The sequence below is a fragment of the Talpa europaea genome (assembly GCF_964194135.1).
Source record: "Talpa europaea genome assembly, chromosome: 2".
NCBI classification, from domain to species: domain Eukaryota; kingdom Metazoa; phylum Chordata; class Mammalia; order Eulipotyphla; family Talpidae; genus Talpa; species Talpa europaea.
Genome location: NC_140068.1, coordinates 78689555 through 78714211, shown reverse-complemented (window position 1 = coordinate 78714211; position 24657 = coordinate 78689555). Strand labels below are relative to the sequence as shown.

The 24657-nt window shown below is 36.0% G+C and overlaps 1 protein-coding gene across 1 annotated transcript in view; it reads left to right on the top strand.

Moving 5' to 3' along the window:
• Positions 1–137: 137 nt before the first annotated feature.
• Positions 138–24657, top strand: part of HCRTR2 (hypocretin receptor 2) — a gene marked incomplete at both ends in the record, with an annotated part of 84742 nt that continues 60222 nt past the window's right edge. The window contains one exon of the mRNA XM_084228822.1: positions 138–360. Coding sequence (XP_084084948.1) covers positions 138–360 — 223 coding nt within the window. The remainder of the gene's footprint in view (positions 361–24657) is intronic.

Here is a 24657-nt window from a genome sequence, read left to right as displayed (position 1 = left end):
AACTTTTCACGTCATTTTCTGCTCCGGAGCCCCTTCTCGCCTCTCCGCGCAGCCTTTCCCAACGCAAATCACCAGTGCTCATGGGGCAGGGGAAGAGAGGCTTGCAGCACTGAGCTGAAACCGGACTGAAGCCAGTGATGTCCGGCACCAAATTGGAGGACTCCCCCCCTTGTCGCAACTGGTCATCCGCTTTGGAGCTGAATGAAACTCAAGAGCCCTTTTTAACCCCCACCGACTATGACGACGAGGAATTCCTGCGGTACCTGTGGAGGGAATACCTACACCCGAAAGAATATGAGTGGGTCCTGATCGCTGGGTACATCATCGTGTTCGTGGTGGCTCTTATTGGGAACGTCCTGGGTGAGTGTGGTCGCCGAAGCCCTCCAGAGGGCTGTCAAGTCCCCTCCACTTCAGGCTGCAAAGGTTCTGAAGACCCCTCCCTCCCCCTGGGATGCAAACAAAGAGGTCGTTGCTCTCGGGGTGGGGGTTTTCTTTTCTTTTCTTTTTTTTAAAAAAAAAAAAAAGTTTTCTGATTTTGCAAAGCAGGACCAAACCCTGGAATGGTTGTTTCTTTTCCTGCCGGGAGAAGCTGGAAACCACGTTTCTTTCGCGAGCACCTACCTAGGCTAGCATCTCCAGGAAAGGGGCAGTGACGGGGGATCTCCCTGTGGATTTTGTTGAGTGTGGGGAAATTAGTCTTATTTTTGTATAACATGCCTGGGTGTTTGGGGGGAGGGGTGATTTCAGGAAGGGGAAAAGCTGGCAGAATGCAAAGCTGCGCCCCTAAGGAGCACGCTCTCTGTGACTGTTGAAAGCAGGAAGGGCTGTGAACTAGGTAGCGTGCCCTGTGGTGAGCGGGTTGAAGGTGTCTGGAGGTGGTATGGAAAGGGCAGGGAGTGGAGCCCGAGGCAAAGCGTGGAGGCGCACTCACTCGCCAGAGCTGAATTAAATGGGAGTCCAGAGGGAGCGAGCAAGGAGGGGCGTGAGACAAAAGTGTCAACGAGATCGCAATCATTCATCATTCCATTCATTCATTCATCCATCCACCCGAGCAATAAATAAATAATATTTTCAGATCATGCTTGTTGCTGGGCTCGGGAAATATTTGTAACTGACTTTTTTTTTTTTTTTTAATGGGACCAAGTTTAATGCTATGCTCTTTATCTGTGTCCACCTAGGTTTGCATGCAATTATTTCCTAGCCCCTTCCCCACCTCTGCTGGAGGAGGGAATGCAGTGGTGATATGGTGGCTGTAGTAACAGTTTATTAGGACAGCTGGAGAATCCAGTGAAAGAAAAGGAGCTTAAGAAAGCAGTGAAGACTTAACATGAATTGTGAATGGAAGGAGCTTGTACCTTGATGAATGGAGAGTGAGAGACTTTTAAAATGTAGAGGGCAGTGTGGAGGGAATCTCTATTGAAATGAGGAGATGGCAAAAGCTAGGAGATGTTCTTGATTTTTAGTTATACAAAGGGGAGGAGGAGAGTGAAGTGATAGACTGGGAGGCTTTGAAGTCAAAAGGGAAGAATTTATGGCTATAATGGAAGATGACAAGGAACTTCTCAAGCTTGCAGCACTAATCTGATTTTTACCTTTTCTCCTCCTTGTGTATCATTCTGGGTAGGAAGCATTCAAAGCAGTCTCTCACCAATTCAGCAGGCAGAGTAATTAGTATTATGTGACTGAGAGTTTGTGACATTCTAGAGAGAATTGGTTTAATAAGTAATAAGAGAAATAAGAATCCTTTGAGAACTTAAGTCTTTTTTACTTTCAGGCTATTTTTCTTTGGTTGATTTTTTAAAGTTTAGCAGAAAGGAAGTCTTTATGAGATGAAAAAATGTGGGTGAGGTGAAAATATACATGAGTAGGGTTATATGTTATATGGATAAGCCCACTGATAATGATTTTTTTGTTTTCCTATTTTTGTTGTTGTCATTCATATTTAGGGTTACAAATATTAATACACAGGCCACTAGTATAGAAATATTGTACTGCATTCTATGAGTACTAGTGATTGGTGAATATCAAAATTAAACATCTGTTTAATAGCTACTCTATGCCAGCCCCTTTACATACACTTTCTCATCTACACCAAAAAGTAACACACATTTGATATAAGAAGCAAGGCTTAGAGATAGGAAATGACTTATTAAGAATCATTATTCAGATTCCATTTTATTTCTTATGACCTTGGGTCCAGATTTCTCTATTGATATTCCACTCTAGAATTAGAAAGCACATAGAGAATTAATTTTTGTCACTGGTTGTTTGCAAGCCTATTAAGTGTGTTTCCTGTTCTCCACAGCATCTAAGTCCACTGTTAATAAATTACCATCAGGGGTTAATGGCTTTGCCATTCTCTCCAACAAAAACCTACCCACAGAGGAATATTATTGCATTGCAATAAAAATTTGACAATTTCTGCAGGAATGGTTACAAATCATAACTCTCCATTTCCTACTTTTATTTAAGACTTAGTCTCTGACAAAATTTGTTCCTCTCTGCTTTTATTTCATTCTGGATTTGCACAGACTGCATGGTCTTCATGTCCTAATTACATAGTTTAAAGGTACATGTTTGCTAGCCTAGGAGATATTTTAGTTTCAATAAGGAAACTTCTGCAATACAGCTACTTATTTCATAACATCAAGGAAGAGACTACTATCCACAGCACCAAGTGCTGAAATGACCAATTCTATTCAGTTTAAAAAGAAAGATGTACTCAAAGTGCTCTGCTCTTAAGATATTGATAACTATTTTCCTCAGGACTGAGTAACACTGAAATCCTCTCTAGCTGAACTGAAATCCATTCTTTACTGACATATTCCCTGAAAGTTGATGAGGTTTAAGTCTGACATTTAAACAAATGAGCAGTGTCATTACTCATAGACAACTTCCTGCTCTTTGATGTCACTGTCAAATTTGCAAAACGGATTAGATTGAGAATTGCTTTTTTGCCCCTCTGGTATAAGTAATTTTATGCACAGAATGGCAGGACAAGAGATCTCATTATTCATGCAAGATAAAGAGGCAACATTAGGTATGAAGGTGAAATATCACAGTGTAGACAGCAGATGTAATCACTGATGCATCAGGTCCATTCATTATTTTCACTCTCATGTCACTGACTACTTGGAAACTCTCAACATTGCTGCACTTACAAATATAATGTAATAAGTTGAAAGTCATTTCCCCACAATGTCCTATTGTTAAGTGATATAACAGGATATGCCCTGAAAAGAATGACAAAATCTTAATTTTCCATACCTTTATTTCTTCTCCCCAAGTCCTTTTCTTTCACTATATCCCCTGTCCACTATCAGAGGTTTCTCTCAGAAACAGAAAGCAGTATTCTGGAAATATGTGACAAGTCATTCAAAATAAGACAAAAATTACTTTACATGGGATTTCATTAGTGAATGCATTGTATTAAAAGATGCATAAATGTCTAAATATAGAATTTCAAGTCTTAGGAGGGAGGATGGGACATAATTCTTTTGGAAGGAGGGGCTTTCTAGTCTTTTCAAAATCATGACACAAATAACCTTTTCCATAGTATGTCCTGGACTATATAGCCATATAGATGATCCAATTATTTGGCAAATACATATTTTAGCAATATTATGTTTTTACTGTGTGTGTGGGGGGGGATGTTTGGGAACACTCAAAGAAAATATATCTGTATTATTTTCTTTATTCCTACTTCTATATCCCTACTTCTTCCTTGAACTAAAACTGGAAGATGGGTTCCAATTAGTGCAAACATGAAATATATGAAGGAAATGAGTTGTTCTTTGACCCTTTTATTTGTGCATTTAAAGATACCATGATTTTCAATTGACTGCTTCTGTCTTCTCTGTTGTTTTCATATGCAAAATGAAGAGAACACTCAATAAATAATGGCAGTCTGTGCTTCTTGTTTCTTATGGACCATTAGTAAGTTATTGATCTCTCCAAGTCTGTTCTTTACAATTTAAAATTAAGGTTGATAATGCCTACCTTGTAGAAATATTATGATGATATAATAGATATCCTCTATATAGATGAAGGCATATATATATATGCATATGTATATATTTGTGCATCTATATATATGTACTTTTTCTTGACACAGAGTAGACAATAAACCCCAATTTTTGTCCTTTCATGTCCTTCATATTTGTGTTGAAATCTCTCCTGAGGAAGCTGACAGTCATCTTCTGCCCCCATGGGCAATCTCCAGCTCAGTAGCTCTTTATGGCCTCTGCTGTAGTCTTTTTCCCAATTGAGTGTTTTCCTTAAAAACATTTAATAATAAGGAGCTTACACATGTTATTCTCCTTTTACATAGCAACTTCTACCATACATCCCTCGACAGGTATTTAGTGCTTATATACTACCTAGCATCACCCTCCCGCCTCTCTGTGTAAATCATTCCTAACTATCATTATAATTTGTTGTCATTTTTGCTCAGTTTAAATTTGCCTACACTGGGTTCCATTCACTCAAGACTTTTTGAGGTCTTTGTTGGCATATCACTATTAATGTTTTAAATAACACACAGACACATGTAATAGGTTTTTTAAAACTCAGTGATATGCATTATCCATCAAGGAATTAACACAGTATCAGTAAAGTAAATCTGGGTGGGTGGGTGGAGGAATATCTGTTGCAGAGTTCTATTTCTATGTCTTATGTCCCAGGTATGAAAATGGGAAAGTTGCAAGTTCCTGCCATCCCTAAGTCTAAGAGACATTTCTTTTCTACTTCTCTGAATGCCCAATTCAATCCTGTGTGTGTTTAAAAACCCACCTTTCCTACCCAGGAAGCAGAGAGAGAGATTGGAGATAATACCACTTGTCTCTGTCAAGACTCAGTGGATGACATAAATAGTGACTGTAAAAGGTAATATTAGCCATTATATTTTGAATATGTGTGTTTTTCATTGTAGAATGAAAACATACTTATGTGAATTATAATTAAACTGACCACTAAACATTTTTGCTAAAACCATAACCACTCAGTTTTACGTGATAAAATTAATCACGTTTTTAACTTGAACTGGATCCCAGTGATAACTTTTTAAATGGCTGTCTGATAGATATTCATCATGGGCAGACAATAATGAGATAACATGAACTACTAATAGTTTAAATGTAATGGGTTTTCATATATTTGAAAAAATTAAGAAAAAATTGAAATGATCCTAATTTTCAAAAAAGACCAAATCCAGCATTTAAAAGCAAATGCAACATTCTAGTTTTTAAACTTTCCTTTCATTTTAGTAGAGTTACATATTTATTTTATGTATTTATATGAATTTTCCTTATTTTGTATTTTAGAGTATATTTTTAGAGTATATTTTCAAATCATAATACTGCAGCTATATTTGCATTTCAAAACCCTGACTTTTCACTCAACTCTTCAACTTTAAAGAGTTTCCACCACTGGCACTAATTTGCTGATGAAAAATCATTCCATCTTTCCATAGCAGAGGAATGTAAGTTTTATTAAATATGGCTCAATGATATGGACTAGTTTTAAACAAGGGTTCACTGGTATGGTTCAGCTAATTACTTGTGGTGGGTGAAACTGAGCATGTTCATCTCTAGTTACTTTTCTTATTACAAAGGAAAAAATAAGCAACATTTATTAACTACTATGTGCCAGGTCTGAATGCAAGATTCTACAATTCAGGATTGTATTTCATTGATGCTTCACAACAAAGTTCTAACAAAGAGATTAATTGCTTTGTTTTACAAATGAAAAACATTAGATTTAAAAAGTTATTTTAACTTTTTCTAAAGTTTAGTCAGACACTAGGTAACAGTACTGGACTTCAAATATGGATTATCACATTATATGGTCTGTCCGTGTTCCTTTACGTCATCCTGTCTCTTTCCCTGTCTTCTAATCCTGACAGAGAAACAGAAAAGAAAGAGAGTTGAAATGATGCTTAGGTGCGTGCTCTAGATGATTTGGAGTGTTCTGGCATGATGCCACGCTACTTCTCTGATAGACTACAGTGTCCAGCTAGGATGAGCTCATTTGATAAGCGGATCAAGGTTAGGCTAGGGTTACTTTACAAGAGAGAATTTCAAGGTAAAATATGCTTTTGCCAGTTCAGGGAGTGACTCATTGGATAAATGCTAAATAATTGTGACCAAGGATTATTCTGTTATTGAAAGTGCTGTCTATAGTCAATATTTAAAACCAAGGACTTGAACATGTAATACCTCAGGTAATCTAAAGATCTTTTTACCTCTTTTGGTTTTCACACTTTTGCATTTTATTTTCTTTTTCTGATATAATTAATGTTAACTCTCTAGAGTCATGTTTCTATTATTTGATTGAATAGATCAATCTTTAGGTCACATACTAGGGTTCCTCGAGCAAAATGGTATCATATATTCCCAAGTGGGCATTACCCAACACACCAGACATCGAATGATGTTTGCATACTAACAGTGAAACACACTGAGGTATTAGATGAAGTACATGCCATATATGATCAATCTTTTGAATACTTGACTCTTAGGACTGAATTTATTTATTTGCCTTTATTCTCAGTGAGTGATGATCTCTTAACAAAGTATGGATTAGGTATATATTTAAAGGAGCATTCAATTATTTTTGAAGGGAACTCTTTTATCATAAACTGTTCATTGGTGATAGAGTGTGGTAATACATATCTGAAGAAGTGTTATGTACACCTCTGAATCATATACAGTATTTGAAACAATGTTGCTTCAGCTATACATATATATAAACACACACAAAGTTGCTTTCAACATTAAATATGTATGGACAATGTTTAACATTTATATAGTGTTTTACTCTTCAGAAGACATTGTTACAAATACTACCTCCTTCATCTTATGAGATAGGTCTTATTTAATTAAAAAAAATCAAGTACTTGAAGTGACTGGAATTTACAAGGAGTTGTGTCAGCCTGAGAAAAGCTTGCTGATTTCCTACATTGTAAGAGGCCAGGATAAGGACGCTAATGACCTATATTTGACCTTGAGCTGTGATGTCTTTGATACTGGATTTTGTCAAATTTCTGAGTACAACTAACATTAATCAAATTTATGAACCTGGAATAAAAAAGAAAAATTTTAAAATTTTAATGTTTTGATTAAAAATAAGAGGTTACTTCTATAACTCCTAAAATTCTTGAGGTGCTTTCAAACACTACCATCTCTCTTTGTAGACCTATGAATATGAAGAACTTTGTGAGTCTAAATAGCTAGGCTCTGGAATAGTAAAAATTAAACCCTGGATTCTCATTGGTTTGACATCATGAAAGTTTATTTCTTGCTTATTATTTAATGTGGGCTCGAGAATCTGTTTTATCTCGTGACTCTTAGTCCAGGTGTCCTCTATATTTTATGTTCTACCTTAGCAAGTATCCAAGGTGGTTCCCAAGACTCTCCAACTTCCTGGTAATCACACCTTTGCATAGCCCCTTCCCATTTGTGTCACAATTGATCTGGGTAAACAACAGCATCCAACATAGAGGATAGTATGTCACATTCAAGATTATGTTATAAAGATTACAGCCTGTGCCTCACAACCCATTCTTTCTCTTGCTCTTGAATTCTTTGATATGGAAAAAAAAAAAAGCTGCTTTGTTGTGAACAGCCTTCATGGTGTGAATTGAAATATCTAACCAGCAGCATAGAGGAAATAGGAAATATGTCCTGTTAACAACCACATTTATGATCTCACAGCAAATCCTTCAGCCAAATTGAATCTTAGACTGCAGTAGTACTCTCCCCTCACCCCCAAGATGATTGCAGCTTAATAACTGACTCTGAAACAGAAGCATCTAACTAATCTTTTCAAGGATTCTTGGCCTTTTCAAAGCTATTAGACCATAAATGTTTGTTGTTTTAAATTTTTAAATTTAGGATAAATTGCTATAGAACTGCTAATGCTGTCATGAAAAGGAGAATAAATAACTGGAAAAAAAAAAACTGGCTCTTAATTACTTTGTCAAAAGGCAACACTTGTCAGTCATAGTCATTTGGCCCAAACCAATCACATTGTATCAACATCATTCAAACTGCAAGCAAGGATGGAAAGTGTAAGTGAAAACTATTTTTGTTGTAGAAACCATAAAAGTTTTCTTTAAAAAAAAAAAAAAACTTGTATAGATTCAGAGCAAGTGCATTTAGAGGAATCAATTACTTAATGGTATAAGGTTAAATAAACTGATAGATACATGAACTTCACATTTTAGTTCTCTACCTACAGAATTAGCTTTTACTATTGGGAGACTTTGTGACAACTAGAATAGAAACCAAGGAACCAAGGTTGCAATTGAAGAGACAGACTTGTTAACAGATAATTTCTGTAAATTGTGGCAAGTACCCTGATAGATGAGTGTATAGTATGTAGTGGAAGCATGATAAGAAAGACACTTAGTTCCATTTGGGGGATATGAGAAGGATCCAGGAGGAGATGATCCCCAATATGAGTCTCCATGCATAACTTCAAGCTACACAGGTAAAGAAAATTGGGTAGCAATATTCTAAGCAGAGAAAACAGCATGAGCAAAATCAAAGAGGTGTGAAATAGCATGGCCTATGAAGAGAATGTTAAACAATCAGATAGGTTACTCCAGTGCAGATGAGGAGTCTAAAGATGATACTGGAGCATTAGATTAGAACTGGGTTATGAAAAGCCTGTGTAACATTCCGAAGATCTCAGCTAGCTTTGACGCTGTCTTTTAAAGGGAGACCTAAACAGAGTTTAAAGCTAGTGCCTTCATTGGTTTGCATTTTCATGAGCTCATTTTGTGGTAAAGATTAAATCCAGGGCCTCCCCCATGGCGCAGTGGGTTGAGCACAGCCTCGTGAAGCTGACCGCAGACTCTGCAGCCTGGGTTCAATTCCTGGCTGGCCAGGGAGATGCCCACATGGTGCGGCAGACCTCTCCTGCCTTGTCCTCCGCTCCCTTCAGCAGTGTCTTCTGTCCATCTGCCTGTTCTGTTCCCTGCTCTGTCTCTGGTGAATCCTCTCAAACCCTCCACCTCTGGCCTGTACCCCGGATCTTGTATGCATGAATAAAATCTTTTTAAAAAAAGAATAAATCCAAAGGGAGAAATGTAAGTGTAGGTTTTCACACTGGGATTTGTGTCTTGTTTAGGGCTGACATAATTAAGCCTACTTTAATTGAAGGAAAAAGATAGTAAAAGAGTTAAACAAAATCCTCTATATTTTTACTCTAGAAGGCTTAGTGTTGTATAGCATTTAGGAAAGAAGAAAAGGAGAAGGTGAGAAGAGGAAGAAGAAAGAAAGAAGAGAAAAGAAAGTCAACAAATATAGGAAAACCTATATTTGTGTTACTGAATATTTAAATTTGAGAAGTAATTTCTGTTTAAATTAATCTTTCATATCTCATAAAGATATACTTTTTATTCTTGAATATCATAGTTGTTTTAATATTTTTTCCAATATCTTATGCAGTTTTTCATTGAAATAATTTTACAAATAACTTCTTGGAGGGCTTTAGTGGGTCACTATACTTTAAAAAAAAAAATATTTATTTATTTATTTATACAAGCACTGGGTGCAATCAGAAGTGCGGGAGGGTGAGAGAATTCACCAGAGCCAGAGCGGGGAACAAAACAGACAGAGTGATGAAATACACTGCTGAGGGGAGCAGCAGGTGCAGGAGGAGAGGTCTGCGCACCATGTGGGACCCTCCCTGGCGGCCGGGGATCGAACCGGTGCTGCAGAGGCTGCGGGCAGCTTCACAGGCCAGTGCTCAACCCCTGTGCCACCCGTGAGGCCCTGGGTCACTATACTTTTAATTATTCATCATTTTAACTTTTTGATCATGTTGAGTCTCACATTACATTGAACACAGGAGATGAAAAGTGAGATCTAGTGAAAATATTTATATTTTCTGACTAAATCCCTAATTTTGACTCCTAATTCTCTGTAACTTTCTAAATATGCTCATTTGAAAATTTATCTTAAATGATATTTTTATCATTCAAATAATCAATGAAGATATTACATATTACACTGACCCTCAGGTCAGCCCTTTGGAGGTTGCAGGGACATTTCTCTACAGGTTGACAGGGTATCACTTCAAAATTTCAAACACTGTGAGTAGTTTTAAAATACTGTTCCTAACTCACAATGGAATATAATAGTTATTAAAAATTATAATATCATTTTTCTAGATTTTCAGTGAATTTTTATTCCTACTCAATGACTCTAAAATGAACTTACAAAACAAAGTCTCCAACTATGTGGGGCCTTGACTTTATCACAATATTGCTAGAAATAGGGTCAGAAAGTCACTGCCTATAATAATTTTTTTTCATCAATTCAGAATGAATTTGATGAGTCATCCACTTTGCTAGATAACTGCATTGCTTATAAATATCATTCTCAAGCCAACTTGTCTTTCCTAAAATGTGCACAATGAACTAATCTTTCTTTAACAGGAGTAGAGAAGTATGGTTAAATGTTTATGAAATCGTTTTGTCACTGGGTGAAACCAAGTCCATTTTTCTTTGTAAAAATATCAATAAACTTAATCTCTCTAATTAGAATACTTAATACAAAAGTTCCCCAACTTTGAAGCTCAAAAGCAAAAACATAAACAAATATCACCACCTGGAACAGGAAAAAAGCTTTACAGTTATTGAGACATTTAGGTCCTTGGACTTAATCTATATTTAAGACAGCAGAAAGCCTAGAAAACCCTTGTTCTTTGAAGTCATCAGAGATGGAGAAGATGACTCATAGATTCCTGAAAGCCAGTAAGATTACCCTAGTTTATAAATGTATATTTTTTGGTCTCCTCCAGGCATAATGACTTTGCAAATGTTCATAAACAAGAAGCCACTCCGTAGGAAAGTGGATAATATTAATTAAGTTCTGAATTTAAAAACACATTAAAAAACTGCATTTATGTGTATTCACATGCATACATGCATTCAAACTTGGGGAATTGATAGTAAGACTAATAAGCTTTTGGCACAATCTATATTTTTTATGTAAGATTAAGAAGCTACTATTTAAACTTACAAATATCAAAAATTGCGTATCAGGCCTTGACTTTCCTAAAGTCAAAAGTTTCAGCTGTCTCCTGAGTAAATAAACTAGCCTTTGAGAAAGTAAAAAAGATAAACAGACTATAGATGAGTAAGTCCTTGAATTAGCATTCATGTAAGGAGCATCCTTTCAGTGATTGATCATTGTAGCATAATTTCATTTCCTTGAACAGCCCAATATATTCCTGCTTTAGGATTTTCACAGTTTCTAAGCCCTTTAACCCTTTCATGACTGAATTCTGCTCAGAGCAAATGTCACATCTTCAAAGAAGGTGTCATAGTAAGCACATGTGAATCACTGCCTCCCTCATGTACTATGATGATATCACGTTTTATTTTTTGTCATAGAACTTATTACTATTTGCAATCATATTTATGATTTATTTTCCTGTTGTTTCCCTCAAGTAAATTATAAGTTCCAAAAGAGTAGTCCTTTTTATATCTGTGTGCATCTCCACTGCCTAGAACAGAGATATTGCATGCAGCAATTTTTAGCTACAAAATTAATTAAAGTAAAAGACTTTCAGGGCCTCCCTGGTGGTGCAAGTGGTTAAGCACCGCACTGTGAAGCATATCTGCAGTCTCTGCAGCACGAGTTCAATCCCTGGCCGGCCAGGGAACAACCCACATGGCAAAGCAGACTTCTATCTCTCCCACTGTTCCCCTCAGCAGTGTATTTCAGTCAGTCTGCCTGTTCTGTTCCCAGTCTGTCTCTGGTAAATCCTCTCACCCCCCCCCACATCTCTGGTCTGTACCCCAGCTCTTGTATGCATAAATAAATCTTTTTTAAGAAAATACTTTTACCAAAAGGAATACTTTACATATGAGCAGATATTTGTTAAAGAAGACATTATAGGCTTTAAATGTCTTCTACATAAAAGTTAGAATAAAACCTCAGTTATTTAACCTTTGTGATAATTATGATCAATATCTTAAAGAACACACACATTAAAATAAGTGTTATATAGTTACTAGATTAATGATTATGGGAGATCATATGGTAAATCTCTCCCCAGTACTGGGTTACCTTAATTTCTCCCTGCACATTACATTAAAACTACTTATTCTTTTTTTTTTTTTTAATTTTTTTTTCTTTTTTTTTATAGAGGCATGTTTTATTTATTTATTTGTTTGTTCATTTGTTTCGTTTATACATGCACTGGGTACAGTCAGAAGCGCGGGAGGGTGAGAGAATTCACCAGAGCCAGAGCAGGGAGCAGAGCAGGCAGAAGGACCGAAGTACACTGCTGAGGGGAGCAGGGGGCGGCAGGAGAGGTCTGCGCACCATGTGGGACCCTCCTCTGGTGGCCGGGGAGCAGCCGGGAATCGAACCGGCGCTGCAGAGTGCGGGCAGCTTCGCAACCCAGCGCTCAACCGCTGCGCCACCGGGGAGGCCCTAAAACTACTTATTCTTATGAAATGCATGTGATATTTACAATCTGTGGCCGTTTTTTTTTTTCAGTTTCCTCAAGGAAGCTTATTCCAAGATCCTTTAAGTAGCATACTGCATTTCTGAAATAACTAAGAATATGCAATGCCCCAAACCCTTATTTAACCACTTTGTTTCTAATTAATTCTTAGCTTTTTATGTTTTTTTTTTAACAATCTAAGGAAATATTTGAGGTAAGAGAGTGGAGACTGAATGGAACTGTGGTTCCATATTCTACAGCAAATACAGCCTGCTGGGTCCCCACTAATCCCAGGATGTTTCAGAAATGCTCACAGTTTTAGCGTTAGCAATCCTTTACCATCTCTCTCAATGTGAGTGACTTAAGCCAATTCTGGTTCACTAGGTGGTGCAGAAAACTGTAAAAAAAATAATAACCATGCTTTTTGGTAGAACAGTGTTGGTAATAATAAGATAATTCTAGAAACTTAATGAGTGAACAATAAACCCTTTTATCCAACTCTGGTCTTCAGTTCTTGAAATAGCTCTCAGATTATAAACTTTAAAAAGTCAAAGTGTAATCTTGACCAAAGATGGGAGATACTGCTAATTCTGTCAGACCCTTGGCCAACTGGACCAATTTTATCAATATTTCATCTTACTGTGAATGAAGTGAATAACAGTAATATTTACTAGGTTTGGAGTAGTTGTTATATTACTCTAATTATAACTCTTCAACAAGAGCATTTGTCATCAGTTATCTTAGTTAATCCTATAACAACATATATGATAGGTATATTAATTGTTCCTGTTTCCTAAATGATGACATTCAGTATTATAAAGCTGCTATTGTGTTAAATGTTTATATAGTTTTCTATATGGTCACTTAGGATCCTCATTCCTGGGTAGCAAATAAATGCAGAATCTGTTCTCCTTTTCCATTCCAACATTCCAATGATTTAAACTTTGTGATAATTATGATCAGTATTTTAAGAAACACACATGTTAAAATAAGTGTTATAATTATTAAATGATTATGGGAGCTCATGGTAGTATCATCTGTACGAGCATAGCATGTTGAATATTATAATGTTTGAATTTAGGAATTACAGAATTCCTAAATATAAAATAAAGGAAACATGAATTCTCATGCACATTTTCTGATAAAGATGACTCAAAAGGACTTGAGTTTCCATAAATAGTCACCAATGTCTCAGTGATCTATATAACTCAGCAGGAGGTATCTGGCCATAGAAACTAGAGGGAAAAAGGAGAAACAGCACAAGTCAACTGTGGCATAGATTTTATCTCCTGGTAAACAGATCTTCATAAGACTTCTTAGAGTGCTGAGTCACCATCAGCAACAATGGAAATATCTAGATTGATATTTGAAGTCATACAAATATCTTTATCATCCAGATGGAAGTAAAAAAAAAAGAAAAAAGAATAAACAGTGCAGAGAAACAGAGGGCTCTGTCCAATTGTAGCAACAAAAGATTGACACACAGAAAATAAAGTAGCCAGAATCAACACACTGGTTTTCTACGGCTTATCTAATTTGGAGCTATTTCCTTTTCTTATTTCATTCAGCAAATATTTATTGAACACCCGTGACATGTAATCTGTTCTATTACATTCTGTGGAGGAAATACGGAAGTGAATGAGGCATGGTTCTTACCTACAAGGAATTTCTAATCTTGTGGGAGAGACTAACATGTAAAATTGGACTATAGTCTGAGATTATTGAAGAGGTTTATGTTAAGTGTTAGAATATAGAAACATAAGAGTTGGATTTTACTTGGGGTAGGATGCTGAGGAGGGGGCATTTAAAATGTTGTTGAAATGTAAGTATAACTTTGAGAAGTTCCAAAGAGTAAGAAGAAAGTCAGCCTATGTTGATGGAGTAGCAGATTTGTGATGACTTGCAGGTATGTAAGTAACTCTGCTGAAGAAGTCATTGACAAATTTCAATAAAACATGAACTTTCCATGTTTCTCATGTACTTTTTTGGGTAATGCCAAGTAATATAAACTTCAAGTTATCTCCACTAATTTTTTGAATTGCTCTCATGGTCTTTATATTTTTATTTTCCATAGTCTTGCCTGTATGTTATGTCATGGTGGATAGGATTTTAAAAAGTTTGAATGATGATGATGTACAGCTGAGGAAGTGTGAATCTCTGCCTCTAAGTCAATATGAAATTATTTCTGATATACCAGAATTACCCAAAGGACCTCCTTGGTAGCACAAGCAGTTAAGCACAGCACAATGAAGCTATCTGTAGCCTCTGCAGCACAAGTTTGATCTCCAGCCTTCCAGGGAGCTACCCACATGGCACAGCAGTGCCATGCCTCCTGTCTCATCCGCTGCTCCCTTCAGCAGTGTATTTCAGTCTATCTGCCTGTTCTATTCACCACTCTGTCTCTGGTGAACCCTCTCGCGCCCCCCCCCCCCCACACACACACACCTCTGGCTTGTACTCCAGTTCTTATATGCATAAAAAAATAAATCTTTTAAAAAAAATAACCACCCAAAGGAGGATTGTTCTGAGACAATGGTAAGATTAGGCTGATGTTCTAAATACTGGGAAGCCATTTAGGAGCCTGTCAAGGCTCTTCAGGAAAGTGAAGTTGAATGTGGAAAAAAATAAAACAAATATGAAAGACATTCTGCAAATAGAAATTGAAACGTCATCAAATGTAGGAAGTTGATAAGAACAGAAAATAGCTTTCTGATGATTAGAAATTTTGTTAAGGAAAGTAGACTGATTGTCTTGTTTTTTCTTAACATAGAAAATATAGAAAGTAAGTCAAGTGTCCTCAGTAGAGGGCCATAATGAAGGCAGCTGAGTCTGAATTAGCAGAGGAGTACTTGTGTGGAGCTGTTGAGTAGAAAGTACACTTGTTCCTTTACATGCTATTCACAATTATTTTGCTGCACTCAGATATTTTTCTTCTTTTTGGTTATGCAAGCCATTTAGTTTATGTGAGAATTCTTTAGACAGTCTTCTGAAATATTAAAAAAATACAAAGGAATATAAATTGGATGCATCAAGTTGTAAGACCATTTTAGCATTACTAAATAAATTGATTAGTTAAAAAAAAACTTACTGTATGCTGATAACAGCAAACAAAATAGACAAAGCTCTTTTCCTTAGCAAATGTGTATCCTAGAGGTGATAATTAGGCTATATGTTGATAGTAGAAGCAATGAGAAGAGAGAAGTCAACATTTTCATGCCATGTAAATGGACCCTTGCATCACTTACTGAGCTGTTGGGTTCTGGTAGAGTAGCAGGTTTGAAAGGGAAAAAAATAAAGTTTGACTTTGTACACTTTAAACTTGAGATGGTATATGTGGATGCATGGTAAGATTTGAATATAAAATCTGACATTTAAGTAAGAAGTCAAACTAGGAGAAATAAACCTTGGACATATCACCATATTTTATATCCATATTTTTAATATTTTATGTGTTCCTCACAGATATGAAAGACTATGGGAGGAATAGTGACTATTTTTATTCATAGTTAAGAGATAATTGCTTTCTTACATATTATTTTACTTTTGACTTTCTCCTTTATGAAGTCATCACAGCTGTATTTGCTTAAAACTTGAAATGGATCATCTTGAATGGTGCATTTTAAAAAAAAAACACCAAAAAATGGCATAGATGATAAAATAATTTTACTTCAGAACCCATGCCTGGCTGAGTTAGAACTTCAGGAGCAGTCACTCTAGAGACCATTTCTTTCTTACGGCCCTAGAACACTGAATTTCTGCCATAGGAAAACTTAAAAGCATGTGTTCTGTTATTTCATGGACACTAATTTGAAAGCCAAGTGCTTTTACATTTGACACAAACTCAATTGTGTCAATAAAGAGCTCCCAGTGTTAAATCAAAAGTCCTGCTTTGAAATGGGATTAGGCAGAAAAATAAGAAAATACAATAAAAAGACTTACAGGAAGAATTAGAGGAGAAAAATGAAAAGAAGGAATAAAGGTCCAAAGACTTAAAGGAAGTTCAAAAAGTTGTCTTAGTACAAATTTTGAAGTACTGTACTCAAGTCATGTAACATTTTATCACACATCATCATCAGTGTATACTTTAGCTCAATCTATTGTAAGAATATGTATACTTTTTTGTTATATAACTATCAAAAATGACATTTCGGCAGTATAGGATAATAAGCAGAATTCACTGAAGAATTCCCTGTAAAATGAAGAATGAATGAGAATAATTCTAGAGAAAAAAATCCTATTAATAATGCAAAGACTTTCCTGTATTTTCTAATGGATGATCTTCTATCTGAAGTCACTGTGATTAAAATGGATGTTATCTCCTTTCCTTGTGTGCCCCTTGAGCCAATAAACAAAAATATACAATATTTCTCTATACATAATAAATGTAGTTGATAATTTGTGTCATAGAATTAGAGTTTCGCTATGAAACTGAAAGGTGTTTTTCAACACAAAAGTATGTGGACTCTGATTTTGATAAATTTAGGAGCTATACAACAGATACGAGGATCATATGAAATTTTAAAAACATCAAAAACTTTTTTGGTAATAATATTGAATATATGGAGATACTGAATATGGATTAAAACAAGGAATAAAAATTCTCCTCCAAGACTTGTTTCCACCAAGGTTTTAGAGATGCATTTTTTCAGTGAAATGTCCTTCACCATTCATATGAAAACAAGGAAGAAGCATAAATTCTGGCAAGCTCCATCTAAACGGCTGCACACATATGATTACCTACCCTTTTATTCAATATTGTGGAGTTTGCATATATTATATCTCCAAAGAGTAGGTGTTAAAAATATTGTGAAAGATTTATGAGACTTGAGATATGTTTGGCTATAATAGATTAGAGGGGTGACATTTTTATTTGGGGCAACAATAAATTTAGATTTGGAATTTATGAAAATAAATTTTTCCCTTACATTACTTATGTGTTCTATATATACATAAAATCTACTCACATGTATTTTAAGGAGTTATTAATGGCATTAATTGTAGATAATATAATTTTTTTATTTAGTTCAAGCGCTGAAATTTAAAGTTTCCATTTTCATTTCATGAAAAATATTTGGGATCCATCTAAAAGAAATTTTCTTTTGAATATTGTGGATACACACATTCCTATACCTGGATCCCAAGATATTGCCCTGTTTACTAGAGTATTGATAAATATATATTGATTGGTAAACTATCTTTAACTCATTCTTTACCAAATCAAATTTCCTTCCTTGTTTGCAGTGATCTCTAAGTGTTAAATGTTAGCCTATATACCCTGAATGTAACACAGGAAGAGGATATATGTTTTAGTTTTTATGCTTATTTTTCTATTCAACATTATAATAAGTTATTTTTATTGGCGTATATGAGATAATGTTATTGTGCTGAGGTTTAAGAAGTAGAAAAAGTTTTCCACAGTTTTTTGGATAATGATTTTAAGGTCACGGGAAATGATTCCTTTGGAAGGCCATAGACACCATTTACTCAAGAGAAAATACTAGCATCTTACGTGCCGACACTGATGTTTTCCATACATCCATTTTGGGGTGGTGTGATACTGTGGAATGAGTATAATTTTAATCTGAATAATGACAGAATACCCATCCATTCATTCATGAAATGATTGAGTATATATTTATTAAAGAAAATGTCCTTGATACTGCTAGAAGGAAGAAAGATCTGAAAGATATTTTTTCCTCAAGAAGTTAACAGTCTATTGGAAAGGATAGGTATACAATATAGTAAAGAAAAGCAAAATGTGACATCTGTTATAAAGAAGATATGAACAGTATACTGAACGATAAGATCATGTGTATAAAAAGAGCTTAATGATTAAGAAGAAAACATTTGGGCCTCCCCCGGTGTCACAGGCAGTTGAGCACAGTGCTGTAGCTGTCCGCAGCCTCTGCAGCGCTGGTTTGATCCCTGCCGACCAGTGAGGGTCCCACATGGCGAGCAGACCTCTCCTGTCGCGCCTGCTGCTCCCCTCAGTAGTGTATTTCATCAGTCTGCTTGATCTGTTCCCCACTCTGTCTCTGGTGAATCCTCTCATCCTCCTGCGAATCTGTCCTGTACCCCAGTTCTTGTATAAATAAATAAATCTTTAAAAAAAAAAGAAGAAGAAAACATTAGCGGGCCTCCCTGGTGGCACAAAGTGTTAAGATGCAGCCCTGTAAAGCTATCCTCAGCAACTGCAGCACAAGTTCGATCCTGGCCAGGGAGCTACCCACATGGTGCAGCAGACCTCTCCTGACTCTCCTGCTACTCCCCTCAGCAGCATATTTCAGTGAATCCTCCTGTTCTCTTCCCCATTCTATCTCTGATAAATCCTCTCAGCCCTCTGCATCTCTCTGGCCTGCACCCCAGCTCCTGTATGCATAAATAAATATCCTTTTTTTTAAAAAAGAAGGAAATATTAGCATTGGAAATAGGGGCACCAGAAAAGTGAATGACAGGAGGGAGGAAAGATGAAGCAACAGGCGTAACAGAGACCGGCACAAAGAAGGTCACCTTTTGTCAACTCTAGCTTTAGTATCCTCAGAATGACAAAAAAAAATGTCTTTGCCCTTGAGGATTTCTATTTTCCCTTCCACTCCAAGTGGTAAAACAGGACTTATTAACCTTTCTAGCAAATCACAGTTGATGGAGAAATCCACACTCCCTTCAGTCCATGCTGCTGTTTACCTATGAGACATAATGAAAGTATCATTATGTCTAAATTTCTTATCAAATGCATTGGTTTGGCTTTATTATTATTTCATTTTAAGTTGATTTTGAAATATATGCCATTGAGGGTTATCATCACTAATTTAATCAATGTAGAACAGTAATACCACTGATTTAATCTTATTAATGAGTCAGTTGATATTTGCTTTCTGACATTTGCATGTCCTTTCCTTCTCTTTTCCTCCTTTGTGAGTGATTCTCAAATTTCTACCATGTGAGAAATGAAACACAAATGGGCAAAAAACCTCAAGGGGGATATCTGCTCCTATAACACTGAGCATGTTCTGTTTTTCATAATGAATTTCAAGAGTGTCCTTAATAAGGTTTTTGATTTATTTGTCCAAATTCCCTTTATTTAACATGGTCATAGATACTTCAGTTGAAAAGACAGAACTCCTATATTTGTATTAATTTAACATTATTAGGAAAGGGGAGTAGAATCTTACACATTTTAGAATGGGGGTTTCTGTAGCTAGCCTAAATGCTTGGGTTTTGCTTATTTGCCATAGTTTCAGCATATGTACATTATTGGAAACATTAGTATGTGCAAGTTCATTTATTTAAAATTTGAATAGGAAAAAAATTGATGTTGCTAGGTTACCATATGACTTCCCTTTAAAAGATAATAATTTATTTTTGAATAATGAAAGAAGTAAAAATCATTGTAAATGTGTACTTTCATATTATAACCCATTCTTTTAAAGAAAGTGAGCATGTCACTGGAAACCCTGTTCATTAAGTGAATTTTTAAAATGATTCAATATGTAATTATATATGGATATTCATTTTCAAATTTCAAATCAGAAAATTTATCTGAGATGCTTGCTAATCTCAAATGATGTGTTATTCCTACTTTGCCATCAACCCTAGAGAACTTGAAATATTAATATTCGAGTCTAATTTTATACTAAACACAAGGAACAAAGTCAGAGAAATAAATTTGAAGTTTACTTTGGGAAATCCTGTTCTGTTCTATTCAGTTTCATAATATTCAGTTTGATATTTAATTATGTGCTTTGTCACTGAGTGGGCTAGAAGAATGACTATTGGGACACCAAACAATGAGATATTAATGACAGTTCATTATCTTTGAATCTGGTACTATTTTTTAAAAAAAGTTTATTTATTTATACAAGCACTGGGTACAGTCAGAAGCACCGGAGGGTGAGAGAATTCACCAGGGCCAGAGGGAAGAGCAGAGCAGGCAGACTGATGAAGTACACTGCTGAGGGGAGCAGCAGATGGCAAGAGAGGTCTGCAGGCCATGTGGCACCCTTGCTGGTGGCCAGGGATCGAACAGGCGCTGCAGAGGCTGTGCCACCGGGGAGGCCCTGAATCTGGTACTTTTTAATGAAAGAAATGAATTTCTTGAATTTCTATAAAATAAAAATATGTGCTTTTAATGAAAATATAATCATGGGAAGTAAAGTTTATATCAAATAACAAACAAGAATGATTCATGTAAAATGCTTAAAAATCTGATAATACAGAGACATATTGTTCTTTCTAATCATGTTTTCCACAAAAATTATCACTGAAACACCATGAAAAGGATAATTATAAAGTCATTAACTTTCAGAATAAAGGGAAGGAAGACTAAAAATGAATGATGAGGAAACCCAGTAACAATATTGAAGGGAAAGGGTGAATGAAGATGAAAAATCAATAGGCTATTGATTTTTTTTTTAAAGACAGAAACATCTTGATACAAAATACCTCACAGAGGGAAACATCCATAATAACCCAAAGGTAATACATAAGAACAAAATTATGCCCAAATAACTAGGATTAACCTAAAACTTTCAAAATGTATTTAGGTAAAGTAATCACAAAGAAAGTGTTATATTAAGTTGTTTTAGGGGACCCTTGAAGATAAAACCAGAGGAAATGGCTTAAATTAAAATCAGGAAAAACTAGTATAACTGAAACAGATGTCGAAATAGTACAGAACATGACAAGGAACACAGTGCTGTATATCTCAACAGTGTCTAAATTGTTAAGATATTTAAACTTCACAATAAAATAGAGATCTATAATAGATAACTTGTTGGTTTATTTATTTATTTTTTTACTTTCCAGCAACCACATTCTTTTTTTCTTTGTATCTTTTCATACCTCTTCATACATCATATCTCTTTTTAAAGGAAACTGTCCCTTTGCTATTCTATGTACATTCCTCTCGCTCCCATGGGGAGAGGAAAGAAACTGTCAATCACAAAATTCCCACTGCTCAGAATCAGGCACAAAATTGGCTCGTCTCCCAGACCCATTCCTCAACCACAGTGCTTGGTTAAGTGGAGATACTCTCATCCAAAAGGAAATAATCAGGAATTGTTCCATTTTACATTTAACTTATGAGAGCGAAATAAATGTTCCTGTAAGATTTTACTCCTTGGGATACTTAGACTTAGAGCTCCCACATTGAAGGAAACTATCTATAATTGGTGAATTAGAACCACTTCCAACAATACAGATAAAAATATGGAGAGAACAGTCATGATACTGTTGAAATCCCTAGGTTTAGTTAGGCCACCCCTTCCCAGGTACATGGGTTTCCTTCTGTTTATATTCCTTAGATTTGTATGACTGTTTTGCAACTGATTATAATAGTAAACAACCTGTGTTATACGGGTAGTAGGTAAGGAGGAAAGAAAAAGGAGCTTAAAAAAAAAATAAGAAAAAAGTGAAGGATAAAGAGGGAAGCTCTGAATATTTTTTTCCCCAATAAAGTTTATGTAGAATGATGAAAGTGATAAGCATGCCTATAGGTACTCCAGGAAGTTTTGATTGAATGAACCAAGGAGTATGTTGCTCCCTTAGTAACCTTACTCACTGTTAAGTCTAACCATCCGGTAATACTAACATAAAACCAAGTCTACCTATAATGCTATTTATACCCTAATATTAACAAGCCTACCTCCAAACCTAACCCAACATTAGTGCCCATACTAAGTCTGATTCTGACTATAGTCATAATCCCATTGACCCCTAACTTTGACTCCAGTGTCAATTGTAACTAAACCCAGTCGTACCTCTAATCCTAAAACTAACCACACTATTTCTATCCAAAGTCCTATAATTAACCAACCATATCTCTAAACCAAACCCTTAACTTATCTTAACCCAAATTTTATCTCTATTCCTTTCTCTTACCTAAACCTATCTCTAAACCATTCGTTATCCTAATTTCACTTATTTTTATTTTTTATTTAATTACAAAGCAAAGTTCAACGTACTGCAAGCACTTTTACTCCAAATAAAACATAATGTGAAATTCATCTAAAATCTTAATAAACCCCAAAATCTACCCATAACCTGATTCAAATCCTATCCATAACCCTAACCCTAAAATTAACCCCAGCCCTTTTGTCAACGGCAACCTTAATACTACTCATAGTATTACAACTACATAGATAACATAAACAATGAGTCTCAAAATAACCTAACCCTGTAACCTGACCTACTAAGTCCCTAACCCTAATAACATTAGCCCCATGCCTATCCTTAACCCAATTCTAACTCCAAAACTAACCCTAAACGGGTCAAAACAGGTGGCACAGCAGGTTGAGTGCAGCACTGTGAAGCTGTCCGCAGCCTGGTTTGATTCTGGCTGGCCAGGGAGATTCCCACATGTTGCGGCAGACCTCTCCTGTCGTGCCCGCTGCTCCCCTCAGCAGTGTTTTCAGTCTGTCTACCTGTTCTGCTCCCCGTTCTGTCTCTGGTGAATCCTCTCACCCTCTGGTGCCTCTGACCTGTACCCCAGTTCTTTATTTAAAAATAAATAAATCTTAAAAAAAAAAGAAAAACAGAAAAAAACGGGAGGGAAAACCACAAGGAACTGTAGTGATGGGTCACAGGTGCTGTGGTGGTGGGAAAACTAACGGGGACTACACCTGAGGGAAGAAATCAAATACTGCCCAGAAATTAACAGTGATATAAGAAAATAAATATAAAAAATGGTTGAGGGGGCCTCCCTGGTGGTGGTGGTGCAAGGGGTTAAAACGCAACCTATGAAGCTATCTGCAGCCACTGCAGCACGAGTTCAATCCCCGCCCAGGGATCTACCCACATGGTGCAGCAGAGCTCTCCTGACTCGCCTGCTGCTCCCCTCAGCAGTGTATTTCAGTCAATCTGCCAGTTGTGCTCCCCACTCTCTGGTGAATCCTCTCACCCTCCAGCACCTCTGTCCTATACCCCAGTTCTTGTATGCATAAATAAATAAATATTTAAAAATAAATAAATGAATAAAGTTAATCCTAAATTTAATTCTTACTCTAGCCTTAAAATTAACTCTGATACTATAACATTAAGTATAACACTATCCCTAATGTTTAATCCTAAATGTACTCTAACAGAAAAATTGACATCTGATCATCACTGATTTGCTTCACTATCTTCTGACTTTGCTGTCTGCATTTGTTTCTAAGTTTCCAATTCAAAGGTTTTTAGTATATTTACAGAATCGTACAACCATTACCAGCATCTAATTCAGAATATTTCCATCACCCCTAAGAAACTCTCCACTCATTTTCCTCTTCCCCAAGTACCAGGAAACCAGACTTTTGCTTTCTATCCCTATGACTTTACCTGTTCTGTACCTTTCATATAAGTAGAATCCAACAATTGTGGATTTTCTAACATTTTTCACTTAATGCTATGTTCTCAGGGTTTATCCATCTTATAGCTTGTATCAATACTTCCTTTCTTAGTTGCTAAATAACATTCTCTTGTTTAGCTATATCACATTTAGTTTATTCTTTATTTATTCAGGTAATGATCTCTTGGTTGTTTCCACTTTTTGACTGTAATGAATAATGGTGCTATGAATATCCTTATACAAGTTTTTGTGCAAACATATGTTTTCATTTATCTTGAATAAATTTAGGGATAAATTTAGGAGTAGAATTGCTGGGCCATCTGGCACTCTATGTTAATATATTAAGGAGTTGCCAAAAGTTTTCCAAAATGACTAAACCATTTTACAATCCCACCACCTATGAATGGTGAGTTCCATTTTCTACACACCATTGTCAACACTTACTATCTTACTTTTTGCTTTTGGTCATCTTTGTAAGAATGAAATGGTATCTCACCATGGTTTTGATTTGTATTTCCTTCATGACAAATGTTGTTGAGGATCATTCCATCTATTTATTGGCCATTTGTGCATCTTTTCTTGAGAAATGTTTATTCATATCTTTGGTTAAGCTGTTTTTTATTATTTTTTAAATATTTATTTATTCACGCATACAAGAACTGGGGCACAGGCCAGAGGTGCGGAGAGTGACAGGATTCACCAGAGACAGAGGAGGGAGCAGAACAGGAGGAATGACTGAAATACACTGCTGAGGGGCACAGTGGGTGAGTCAGGAGAGGTCTGCTGTGCCATGTGGGTTGCTCCCTGGCTAGCCAGCCGGGGATCGAACTAATGCTACAGAGGCTGCGGACTGATTCATAGTGTGGTAC